The sequence below is a fragment of the Phyllopteryx taeniolatus genome, chromosome 16, assembly GCF_024500385.1.
Source record: "Phyllopteryx taeniolatus isolate TA_2022b chromosome 16, UOR_Ptae_1.2, whole genome shotgun sequence".
NCBI classification, from domain to species: Eukaryota; Metazoa; Chordata; class Actinopteri; order Syngnathiformes; family Syngnathidae; genus Phyllopteryx; species Phyllopteryx taeniolatus.
This window is the reverse complement of record NC_084517.1, coordinates 11,464,402-11,477,804: the sequence shown is the minus strand read 5'-3', so window position 1 is coordinate 11,477,804 and position 13,403 is coordinate 11,464,402. Positions and strand designations below refer to the sequence as shown.

The following is a 13,403-nucleotide window of genomic DNA, read 5'->3' as shown; positions in this document are numbered from 1 at the left end:
GACTGAAACCAATGACTCATAAAAAACACAGCTCTGAATGCAGCAGATTTATGCAAAAGGTACTGGACTATACAGTACATGCTTAGAAGTGGTTCACATTAAAAATACCTCAATAAGCTTGACTAGTCTTCCAGTTGAGGATGCTTCTCAAATAGAAAAGGGAATTCTACAAAATATTGGAGTATTAGACCATGTGGTTGGGTAACCAGAGTGATATTCTGTATTTTGACAGGATGTTTAATGTGACATCATAACCATTAGTGAAAGTGCATAGGAGCAAAAATATTTTCTGAACTTCTGAAATGTTTTATTTATGTATTTATTTATTTTACATGGATTGATTGTGACTCGTGCCACTGATGGGGTAAAGGTACATTCGGCTGGCATTCCTACAGGCTACGTGGCTTCAGTTCCCACTCAGTGACAGTGTGAATGGTTGTGCATTTCTATATGTACCCTGCGATTGACTGGTGACCAATACAGGGTGCATTATGCTTTTTCTTTAATGTCAGCTGGGATACGCTCTAGCTAATCATGACGCTGAACAGGATAAGTGGTATAGAAAATGGATGAATGGATGACAGACTGAATAAACATGGTGATGATAACAAGCATCTAATTTACATAAAGTTTAGGGCAGATGTCTGCTGCCTCTCTCCTCTGTGTCCCAGTTTCAAATCACGTCTTTAAAACATATAATATCCTAACATTTATAAATAAAACAACACACTATTAGGTTGTCTTACCTGGAAAATAGCAATCCAAGCATAGCCAATGTTGTCAAAGTTGACAGCTCCCTTGTGAGGGTTGTGATCTCCAGGGTGACACACATTGTAGTACTGGTTCCAATTAACACATCCATTTACACTGGCCCCGCCCACTGTAGGGGTTGCTCCAATCAAATCTGAATTTTGGTGAGGTGCCGGTAACTGGCACTCAGTCTTGGCCTCGGTGTAGGCCGGAACATCATGGCAGCGAAGCATACCGTTTTCACGAGCTGCCGAGCAGATAAATGGGCTATCTTCACCATCCTCCGACATGTAGTAGGGACTGATTGACAAGTTGTATTTTCTAGACAGGAAGACCAATAAACAAATGCTGAAAACAATAGCAATGTGGCAAACGTTCATAAAGAAGTATCAAATGTAGTTCACTAGTGCTATGAAAACAACTCGATGAAGATCACTGCGACAAAGTTATGGGTATATGATGCTAACTTTATGGCTAAACCTTTTCTCAGTCCCCAAGATTATTGCCAACAAGTATTTACTACAAATCTATGCCAGTTATGTATAGTTATAGGCAAAACAATGAAATGGTCTTCTGCTAGATGGCAGAAGGTACAATTAACCTGTGTATCCGCATGTACATTCATAGAAAAGGATAAGTCATCAATGACTTAAACCAAATTTAACAGGTTTGTGTTCAATCAAACCGTTCCAGATTTCACACTGAGTAAATAAATTTGTGAGTAAATAGAGATGAGATCATCATTATTATGTACACCTTTACGGCATACTGTATACTGTACTTTTGTGATTTTTGTTTTGTTTTGTTTGATGGTTGGTTTGGCATGTGATTTTAAATATGTGTCTTGGCTCAATAAAGATAGGGAACCAATGCTCTAACTCATGTGTCATTCACTGTGATTTTCCAAAATGATAACTCAGAGAGTGTAAAAAGAATGAGAAAGGAAGATAAAAAGAACAGCAAAGGGACAGTATGATCATGTTAGCAGAACATGTGAATAGCATGTGACATTTTAGGGTTTTATTCCTGAGGAACAGTTTGTCTGCATATGTGTACAGAGGCTCATAGTGTGTACTGACTGTCCTATATTCAGAACAAAACGGCTTGTTCTAAAAATTATCATGGCCATTAGTGTTACACAAAGCTTTGAAGTAGCAAGAGGTTTGACATTTTTATCACAAGACTGTATGACTTACGTTCTGATCTCCCCTCCCAGAAAGCAGCGGTTTCGCAGAAGCCCCGCCCACAGCTGGACCCCAACAATCCCAAAGATGAAAAAGACAAAGAAGCAGAGGAGTAGGACATTTCCCAACATAGGAAGGGTGTCCAATAGAAGCGTCACCAAGATTCTCATACCTACATGATGGGAAACAAAATGTCAATCGTATGATCTAACCGGCATCATTAGCATTTAAACATGAACGGACACAAACAGTTGTGGTTTGTGTGGCCCAAATGGCTGCCTTATTTTGGCCAAGTGTACACAATAGTTGACAATAGTTATCAATTGTGTGATCTGAACCCACAACTTCATCCCTTCGGCCAAAATAATTACAAGAAATGACAAAAGTGAATGTGACAGTTTGACATAATTCTTTCCTCGGGGATCTGAACTCACATTTCCTGTGGCTGGTATTACCTAAGCGCATGTGTAAAGCATCCATCTCTACAAGTCACATGCGGTTAACATCATTAAAGTCAAAAAGACTGTCCTTACAATGTAAGCAGCCCTTTTACGTATAAACTATCCTCATTCCTTAATTTCTGATTTCCCTGATGGCCTACACTGTATAGTCATTCTATAGCTGGTCATCAATCTATCTAGCTCCCAATCTTGCTACCATGCCTATATTTAAATCTATTACTAACCTATATTTTAGCCAATTAGTACAAACTTCATACTGTATGTTTGATTATTTTAAAATGTTCCTAATTGAACTTTTATTATTTAGTCTAATATTTTCACAGTAAATGGGGTAGGGTGTTGGGGGTCAGCTTGGACTAACATTAAGCATGGACACATTCACAACAACAAATATTTTGGAGCCTTCAATTTACTGAACATACATGATGTTGGTCTGTGATTGATACCAAATCAATCAATCATCTTATCAACAATGATGAAACTGAAGATGCCTGTTTGTGTCAGTCTAACACAGGGACATACAGATTAAAACAAAACAATAACACAACAAACCAGTTAAGAACATTTAGATTGACGAAGATGCATTAATACCTTCAAAAGTAACATTATCTTAAATTTGAAAGATTGCACTTTCAGGCTAAGAAAATTAAACAGTGCAATAATCAGAAAAGATAGCATATGTATTACTAGGATATCAAGGACAAATATGTGTCTGGGTGCATGACAGGCTCCTCGCTCATCAATGTTTTGACCACGACCAGGAAGTTGTTCTAACGTCGTCTTATTAAGCATGTCAAGTCTTTAAAAAGAACACTGAGGGGTAAGGATCGAGTATTTAATAGCTTCCACAGAGGAGCTATAATTCAGGAACCATTGATGTTTGCCTTGACAAAGTCTTTTAGCTCCTTGACAGTGACATAAAAATGGGTGTGTACCAGCTGCATCATAAACGGACCAGGACTTAACATTAAATAGGTAATTTTATTTTATTTTATTCTCATTCTTTGATTTCTCTAGCCTGAATATTATGATGATTCTCTGTTTCATTTTGGGCAGTGTTTAATACTAAAATTACTTAATTATATTGGCTCATAGTTACGATACACTGAACGTCTGAAATAATTAGGATATCATTTTGTCATGAAAAGACAACATTGAGGAGCGAATGTCTTATTTCATCAAACATTTGCCCCCCTCGCGCCTCTGTTGTTCTCCTCAACTCCTCGATGAGATCTCTGGTGGGAAGAGCTACCACGTAAACAGAGGAGCGAGGATTTGAGACTGAGGACGTGGCAAATAAAGAAATGAGATTTAGCCAGAGAATCCGCAGAAGCCTTGCAAAAATGACAAACACAGCTTGCACTGCTCACTGTAACCAAGCTACAGAGAGAAAACACATTAACATCTTTCTAACAATGGCAATTTCTCATCCCCTTAGGCAGAAAGGCAAACAGAGACAGAGTGGAAGCAAAATGGTTAGTGACAAACCGAGACGCTAAGTGTGTGTGAGGGCAGCAGTGGTGACTAAGGGCTAGAAATACTTGATCTCTTGATGACGAAGGAGAAAAAGAATGACAAATGGGATGGACTGGGAAACAAAGACAGGAAGTAGGCAGATGGTGAACATCTGCAAGGCATCTCTGGTTGTGTGTACCTGTGAGGAAACACACGTTTGCCTCCTCAGGGTGGAAGTGTGCCTGTCTCTGTCTACCCTGACCTTGAGTCTGCTCCAAGCAAAGCATCAGCTAACCTACATGTCACCCTCATCCGCTTCCCGCCCCAGAAACAACCCCCACCCCCTTCAGGGAGCCACAGTAACCATGTTTTCATGATATAACTTTTACTTCACATTGTCCATAGCTGCTGTGAAGACTGTCCCTGAGGCAACTATTGGCTCCATGATAAGGTTGCAGGTAAAACAGTCACTCCCCATAAATGATAAATAAATGCCACTGCGTCCATGTATATGAGACGGATAGATGCGAATGAAAGCAGCAAAGAAACAAGCAACCCGCCACGCTTTATAACGGGGCTTGGCTTATCTTTCAGCCCTCACACATATACAGAAAAACATGTTTCAATCTAGAAATCAGTAATCAGACTAGATTAACATTAGGCACAGACTGTAAACCCAGATTTGTATTGAACTCAAAGAGACGAGTATATATAATTTAAGTTGATCTATTTTGTTGACGTTATTTCTGATTAAACTGAACTTCTTTTATGTGCTTTCTTATTGGAATTGTGTTTTTAAGTCCAATCAATAGTTTTTACTCAAACCAATTGATTTTGTAATACTAATTTGAGCAATTGTAATTACGTGTCTGAGCTAAAATGCAGGTATATTGACCCCGCCCCCACACATAAACAGGTCCGCCAAAAATCTAGTTTAAGCCAGTTTTGACAGAGTGGCATCAATCGATGGGATCTGATTTTGAACTTTCAGACAAAAGACACTGCTCGACATTCCTGCAAATTCTACAGTTATTTACCACATGAAATACTTTAAATTGACTATACACTACAGTCTCCACTGCATCATAGGATTTTGGTTGACGTCACACAGAGAGTTACTGCATTGTGCATGCAGCAGAACTGTGAAGTTGTGTGGCTCCCAGCATGCATTGGGCCATAAAATGTTGCCATGTTGCTGCAATAAAGATGTCAATCCTTAATGTTAATGAACGATAACGATTAACGTCACTTTGATCATGTGTTTATGTTACTCATAGTTCGTTGAATGTGTGTCTTATTTAACTTCGTTACATTTACTGTATGTTACACATTTTTTCATGAAACCCTGACTGTGGGTTGTGTGCAACAGAGTGGCATTCCTGTCATCAGTACCACAATGAATAAAAGCATTGATTTGACACAGCTGACAGTTAGTTACGGTAATTCAAGTTTACAGTAACTTACTGGTAAAAAATAACCTTTGAAATGTTTAGCAGTGTAGTTATCTAGAGTTTGCAGTGTACTTAACAAGATGGGTTAAATTAGTAGTACAATAAGTAGAGTCCACTTGGACAGGGTTTACAGTGTACCTAACAAATGGACTTAAATGTGTATTAAAAAAAAAAAGTAGAGTCTACTAATCTAAGGTTTACAGTACACCTAATAAGATGAGTTAAATGAGTAGTAGAATAAATATGCTCTATTTACCTAGATCTACAGTGTACTCTAAGCCAAGTTAAATCAATAAGTGGGCAATGATTGTGATTAATTGAATAAATTTTAAAAGGCGACATTTTACCTGATTTTCTCTAAGTAAGCTACTTATCCGGGTTTACAGTACACCTAATAAGATGTGTTAAATGAGTAGTAGAATAAATATGCTCTATTTACCTAGATCTACAGTGTACTCTAAGCCAAGTTAAATCAATAGGTGGGCAATGATTGTGATTAATTGAATAAATTTTAAAAGGCGACATTTTACCTGAGTTTTTCTAAGTAAACTACTTATCCGGGTTTACAGTACACCTAATAAGATGAGTTAAATGAGTAGTAGAATAAATATGCTCTATTTACCTAGATCTACAGTGTACTTAAGCCAAGTTAAATCAATAGGTGGGCAATGATTGTAATTAATTGAATAAATTTTAAAACGCAACATTTTACCTGAGTTTTTCTAAGTAAACTACTTATCCGGGTTTACAGTGTAGTCGCTGATATTAAAAATAAAAGTTTTAAAATATACCGCATTAAATGCCATTGAGCCTTTTTTACATATTAGCTGCTGTACCAAAGAAAACTATGAAAGCTGTATATAATGTATTTTATGACATGCTTGGACAAATGTTCAAACATGAACTTACTTGGTACTCTATTGATGGCTCGTAGAGGCCTCAGTACTCGTACAGTACGAATGGCTGAGAAACTGGCATTATGTCCATCCAGAGAGTACTCCAACACCCTGAGTGTACAGATTCAGTGATGTTTTTTATTTCATGCACTTAGAACATAAACAAGCTGTCATTATAAAAATAAAAACACTATTATCGATTAATAATCTAAAAACATCTGTGCTTATGTGTACTTCTCTGCTGTTTTGATATTGCTCTGACAAGTGTCTCCAGGGGTCTCAGGCATGCAGAATTTGTTTATTCACTTCCGGTACATAATGCAATGTCTTTATCTCACTCTGTTTATATACCTTGACACCATTGTTTTGTATTGTAAATGCACTTGGAAAGAAAATCAAATTTTAGGTGTTGAGAGACAGCCTAAGTTTTGTTAGTGTCTTGGAGGCTTGCTTTAAAATGTGCAAGCTGTTAGGGGGTGTAGTAGTTGAAAGAATGTCTAATAGCATTTACTGTCTCTCAGTGTTGGTTGGATAATGCTGAGGCTAAGTATTGCATTGCATACAGTACCTCAGAGGTATGCTAAGAAAACAAGTCTATGTTTTCATACAAACCTAGGAGGATACACCTCAGAGCTCAAACACTGCATGTAAGCACGTGTGATGTTTGTTTATATAATTTCCTCTTTTGTGTGGGAAAAATTAGGACAACATGGGGACATCACAATGTTATACAGTCATATGTGGTTCCAGTTGAAAATGTGCAGGCAGAAGAGAGAAGCATTGTGGGACACCAACCCTGCCATGACGATGACAAAGTCCAGCTGGTTCCACTTATCGCCAAGGTAACAGTTACTGCCAAAAATCCCCAGGGCCACCATCTTGATGATCATTTCCACCGCAAAGAAAGCAAATATACAGTCATCCAAAACCTGATGGGAAAATAGACAGAGCAGAAACCATTTTGAACTCTGTAAACAGTAACTTGTATTACTTACATGCAAATTGATAAAGGCTATTGTAAAGTAGCCATTAGTTAGTTTGAAGCATCAGGGAATAATTCCACTTTTGCACAGTTTCATTAGTGTTTTTATTAATTGAAAATGTACTTCAGAAAAAAAAGTATGTATTGGACAGCCTCATCTCAAAAGTGCAGAGAGTATTTTGAAACATACAGTATGGCACACATGAGAGGTGGGAAAGAATGGGTGGAGTTTTTAATTGCCTTTTAGCCAGATGTTTAACATATTAGCAATAATTCTCTTTATGTGACAAAGTATGAAAGCAATGTCTGCCCAGAATGGTACATTATTTATTTACAATTACTCCTCATGGTGCCTCGGTGTTCAGTCTTTGAACATTCTAATCTGCTCAGAAATTATTTACTTTAAACCATATTGGGCGGGGGGAGTATTGTGATTCCTCATAATCAATTTAAAGGGTTAGACTTGACTGAATCCCAATTCTTCATCCTATCCTGACATTTTTAGGTCATTCTTTGCTTCCAGCTTTGTGGAAAAAGTTTTTGGAATGTGTCTTGTCTGTTCCTAATGTTTTTTTTTGTTTTGTTTTTAATAGTGTGTGTTACAAGCAACATGAACATGATATAGAGCTGCTCTAATTGTAGAATTGAGGATGTTCAACTAACCTGGAGTATGCGACACCACTCTGACAAGCAGGTGACATCTTCACACGGCTGGAACATCCCCAGGGTGACGCAGTTGAGGAGGATCACCAACATGGACACATGCTCGAACCACGTACAGGAAGGAGTTAAGGTTCACACTTACAGGTATCCATCCATTCATCCATTTTCTGAGCCGCTTCTCACTAGGGTCGCAGACGTGCTGGAGCCTATCCCAGCTGTCATCGGGCAGGAGGCGGGGTACACCCTGAACTGGTTGCCAGCCAATCACAGGGCACATACAAACAAACAACCATTCGCACTCACAGTCATGCCTACGGGCAATTTAGAGTCTCCAATTAATGCATGTTTTTTGGGATGTGGGAGGAAACCGGAGTGCCCGGAGAAAACCCACGCAGGCATGGGGAGAACATGCAAACTCCACACAGGCGGGGCCGGGGATTGAACCCGGGTCCTCAGAACTGTGAGGCTGACGCTCTAACCAGTCTCTCACCGTGCCGCCACTTACAGGTATGTGATATTTTAAAATCTTCAGAATGGGAGCCAACATGTAATTAAAGTCAAATGTAGTTTTAATCCAAGTTCACAAAAATAGAGTAAAGGCGGCTGCACATATGTTAAAAGCATCCATCCATCTAGTATAAGAGGCAGCAGACACAAGAACAATGGGCATTTTAAAGTTTTCATTTAATCTAACATGCATGTTTTTAGTGTTGGAGGAAGTTTGAATACCTGGAGAAAACCCACACAAGCTATGGGTAGAATATGCAAACTCCACACACATCCCTAAAAACATATATGACAAATGTAAATATGTTTGAAAAACAAAAACATAAATTAGTGGAATCATGCAGAACAGAATTAATTTATACATTTTGATTTAGAACCAGGTACTGATCTGTCTACTTTTCTAAAATTACACATAAGTACTGTAAACATTTCAGTGGGCTTATGGATTACCTGGGATTTGTTTTTTTTTTTTTTATAAACAACTTGTTAATTTTATTTGGAAGACTATTTTTCTTTTCATTGAGATTTGTTTAAAACTGTAAACCAACAATACTTGTTTGCCAATAATAGTTTAGGGTTAGGGTCAATATTTGTTGATGCTCAGTTAGCTTATGAATACTTATGATTTTTTTATTTTTTTTTTACTAAGTAACATCCATCCATTTTCTGAGCCGCTGATCCTCACTAGGGTCACGGGAGTGCTGGAGCCTATCCCAGCTATCTTCGGGCAGGAGGCGGGGTACACCCTGAACTGGTTGCCAGCCAATCGCAGGGCTCATAGAAACAAACAACCATTCGCACTCACATTCACACCTACGGGCAATTTAGAGTTGTCAATCAACCTACCACGCATGTTTTTTTTTGGGATGTGGGAGGAAACCGTAGTGCCCGGAGAAAACCCATGCAAGCACGGGGAGAACATGCAAACTCCACACAGGCGGGGCCGGGGATTGAAGCCCGGTCCTCAGAACTGTGAGGCAGACGCTCTAACCAGTCGGTCACCGTGCCTACTAAGTAACAGTAATAAAAAATATCATCCGGCATAATCACAACTTAATAATGAACCTTAAACAAAACAGATGGAAAAGATCATCCTCAATTTTAAACTATCTTAGTGCTTACGGGGGTGGTGGTGGTGGTCTAATGAAAAATAGAAAAAGAAAAAAAAAAAAATAATAAAAAAGTATTATTTATCTTTATGCATATTTAATATTTATATGGATATGAATTCTAATATTCAAATCATATTCATGTATTTATGTATAGAGTATTATTTTGCATTTAAAGTATTACCAATCGCTCCTCTTTGCCGTGTTGACGGTCACATTTGTTTTTTTCAGCTCTATATAGCCTAAAGGAAATGTTGCAACTGTTCTGTTCTCCAATGGTAAAATTATTTTTTTTTTCTTCTTTTTGTGTGTGATTCCGTCTGACCATGGCAATGAGAGATACACTATTCTCCTTATCACAAGCTAGTGTACAATCACTCAAAATATTTTGGAGATGTTATTTTAAGACATTGCTCAGAAGAATGTGAATAATGCAATACTCTTTGGGAGGGGGGTCGCTAGGAAGACTTGTTACAATTTAATATTGTATAAGCCACTTCTGGCCTGGTGTACTTGTTGTACTCTTAAGTTGTACACATTGGATCAACAAATGACTGATTTTGCAAATTGAGCCACTATATCAGGGTGCGATGAGGCCTCATAGGGAGTATTAATACAAACGAAACCTTGATGGTGTTGTGTTATTATCAATTTTCTGCGGAAAGGACGAGGTATATAGTGTAAACCGGGGAGAAAACATCATCATTAAAATGAAATACACACACACAAAGAGTAGCAATGGAAGGTCAACCTCTCCTTCACAAATCAAGGACTTAGCTGAATAAAAATTGAGGGATTTGAATATTTAGAGAATCTGTTCAGTCATTTGCTTCCCCCCTTGTGGTTTGTTTCCTCTAATTCATCTTTAATCTCCGCAGTCAACACCTCCTGAGCCCCCACCCAACCCCACCCGCACACACACACACACACACACACACACATACACACACTCACACTCATACGCACACATAATACGTCGTGTGAGACAAGATGAGTTGACTCGCCCCTTTAAATGCATGTTAGAAAAAGGCTTATCTGTAGTTAATATTTTGGAACTTTGAAGTCAATTTCTTTATTTTTCCTGTATCTTGAAACCATTTAAGTTGGTATCAAAACATGTGACAAGAGATCAACATTTTAGTTTTTTTCCCACAAATATTTACATCTGATACACGATGAGAAGTAAATATGCCAAAATAGAATAGAATTATGTAGCTCTAGCAGCGTGAACTATAAAGCTAGAATGGAAGCTTGAAGGGAAGCCTTGCATGTACAGTAAGCACTCATTTTCTCTTCTTGTTAAAGTCGATTTATGTCTCTGAGAATCTGAGCAAATTATTTCTGTGCCAAGAGCACTGAGTAGTTCACCATTACTTGTTCTCCTGTCGGGAGCAATGAAATATTTTTATTACAACGAATATTTCCAAAGATGTACAGGTATGTACTGCTTCCATTTAACCATGTTTATTTATGTAGGAATGCAACTAAATGCTGGCTGAGTGCTACCATCAAAAAATTACATTGCCCACATTCGGTCATAAATTTAATGCGTGTAACAAAATCAGCTACACACAACAACTTGGTGTCTCATTTATCAGCAGCACCTGGCATGCAAACATTTAAAATACCTGTACCTGGGGCGGTTCGGTTGGACGAGGGGACCGCGCTGGGTCCTGGGGAGTGGGTGGCGTCCCCCTGGCTGGGTCCCCCGCATGATGGGCTCACTGGCTTGGCCCCCCCTTGCAGGTGGAGGGGGCCAGGCCCACCGTTACTCAATTTGTCGGCTCAGCAACGCCGTACACCAGTTGATTAACATGCTTGTGATATGGTGTTCATTCACTAATAAGTTCCATAGACACGCTGTATTCCTTAATTGCTTGTGCTGGGACTACTAATAATAATGCAGGTTTAATTAGGATATCAACTCCCGGGTTCTTAATGGTTTTTAAGACACTATATAAAGCATCCCACCGCACCACTCATCAGTCGCACTGCCTCGCTCATTTCCCACATCCTGTCCTGTCCACCCCTTTTCTGTCCTTTCTTATCTTGTCCCATTGGTTAGTTGTTGCATGTCCTCACCAGGTGTTCACCCCCCCCCCCCCCCCCCCCTCTCCAGAAATAAGAACATGATTTGACTTACCAGTACCTGTGGTCAAATATCTAGACTGTCTCACTATTGTTCTGCTGTGGTTCGCACCCCTAATCCCCTTGTCCGTTTTGTCCCACTGTCTGTCCCCTAAGAAGCTTTTCTGTTCGGCTGCAGTTTCAGTAAACATGAGAATAATTAAAAAACTTTAAAATAAGCAGAGGTAGTATTTCAAACTCCCCTGCTGCACAGCAAAATGTTCCAGGACAAAAGGCATACAGATCCACCATTCTGCACGGCTATACAGCTGAATAGGACAGGTAAAAATAAATAAATAAAATAATAAAAACATAAAATAAAATGAAATACCTGGAAAGCGACCCCAAAAAATGTCTGACACACAGGGAATAGTATTATGAACAAGCCTGCCAAATTTGTATGAATGAAGTTTTTTTTATCGGCAAGTATATAAAATACGGCTCCAAAATCATGAAAAATATAGAGTATTAAAACTCGAGCTGCAGGATTGTACGGTCGTATCCGTTAAAGGCACATGAAACGCGCTGCTCGACTTTCACCAGTCAATCAAATATGTTCGTTCATACTCGAGGATGACATTTTTTCGGGATTCCCACTTGGTCCACCGGGATGGGAGTAAATTTCACTATTAATGACGTGATTGGACAGGAGCGGGAGCGAAAGTCTCCGGGAGCGGGTGGGAACGGGAACAAAGACATCAAAGTAGGGAGTGAAAACCATGACGTCCAATCCAGGTGACTTTCAAGTTACTAATATCTCAAAACCAAAGATAAAGTTATAGATTTTGCCCACTCGCAACTGCATGTATAGCTCATATTTAACTCATTCACTGCCAGCCTTCCCAGTTAACATGGATATTTGACTTCTAAAGTCATCATTGGCAGTGAATGTGTTAAGCTTGCTTTTAAATGCAACACTCAGGCCCGCCAATCGCTAACCTAATTTCATGTTAGCCGTGGAATGTCAGCTGAAGCCAGTCAATGACAAACATTCGAGGGTGGGAGCAATGAGGGATTCTGTAAAATTATGGGAACAGGACCAATCTCTGTGGCAGTGGGCGGGAGCGGGAGTCAAAATCCACTCCCATGTCACCCTCTAGTTCGTACACTCTGCAGTCAGCTACTGGCTGAATAATGTGTGCCGCTGTCTTTAATAAACAAACAACAACACAGAGCGAGGCGCTGACGTAGTTCATAGGCTAGCGAACGTGACAAAAGTTAACTTTCTTTTAAGTATCGCTGTTGTGTGAATCTAAGCGCGGCGCATGGAGCAAGCATGTAGCGTGTTGGATGGATCCAACACTGGGCTGCTGGTCCACAAGCCGTGCACGAGCTGGAGCTATGCAATTCACCATCGGCTCCCTCGGTGCGCCGTGTGTGGATCACCACAACAGAGACACTGCAGCTCAAATAACACAAAACACATTTGTAACACTTCAGGGAAGATGCATTTTTCAGGTTGTAAGCATAGCTTGATAGCTAACTGCACAATGTAGTGGTAGAAACGGGCCAGGCTATTATTAGTAAGTAACTCGCAATTGCGGTAAATAGCCACAAATGACGTTCAGTACTTATATAGTGGGGAGGGCAGACTCATGCCAAAAAGTATACATCCAAGCCTCTATACATCATTGGGCTAGTTTTTACCCCCACCCAAAAAATACAGACAACTGAAAAGGTGAAGAAGAGTTTAAAGCTATACTGTATATCAGCAATTCAATCCTATATTGTTTTCAGTCTTTGCATGATTTCAGCACTTACCTTCAAACATATTTAATGTATTTAGAAAATAAAACACGAAAATGACTTTACAAGCAC

General features: G+C 39.2%; 1 protein-coding gene across 4 annotated transcripts in view; it reads right to left on the bottom strand.

Moving 5' to 3' along the window:
• Nucleotides 1-13,403, bottom strand: part of cacna1ha (calcium channel, voltage-dependent, T type, alpha 1H subunit a) — a 122,729-nt gene that overhangs the window by 53,977 nt on the left and 55,349 nt on the right. For 3 of the 4 annotated variants that reach the window (XM_061748710.1, XM_061748711.1, XM_061748713.1), the window contains exons 3-7: nucleotides 7,843-7,955; nucleotides 6,993-7,126; nucleotides 6,211-6,308; nucleotides 1,947-2,106; nucleotides 747-1,071 (exon numbers count right to left, since the gene is read on the bottom strand). In XM_061748710.1, the coding sequence (XP_061604694.1) occupies nucleotides 747-1,071; nucleotides 1,947-2,106; nucleotides 6,211-6,308; nucleotides 6,993-7,126; nucleotides 7,843-7,955 (830 nt within the window). The remainder of the gene's footprint in view (nucleotides 1-746; nucleotides 1,072-1,946; nucleotides 2,107-6,210; nucleotides 6,309-6,992; nucleotides 7,127-7,842; nucleotides 7,956-13,403) is intronic. The other variant, XM_061748712.1, reaches the window with a different exon arrangement.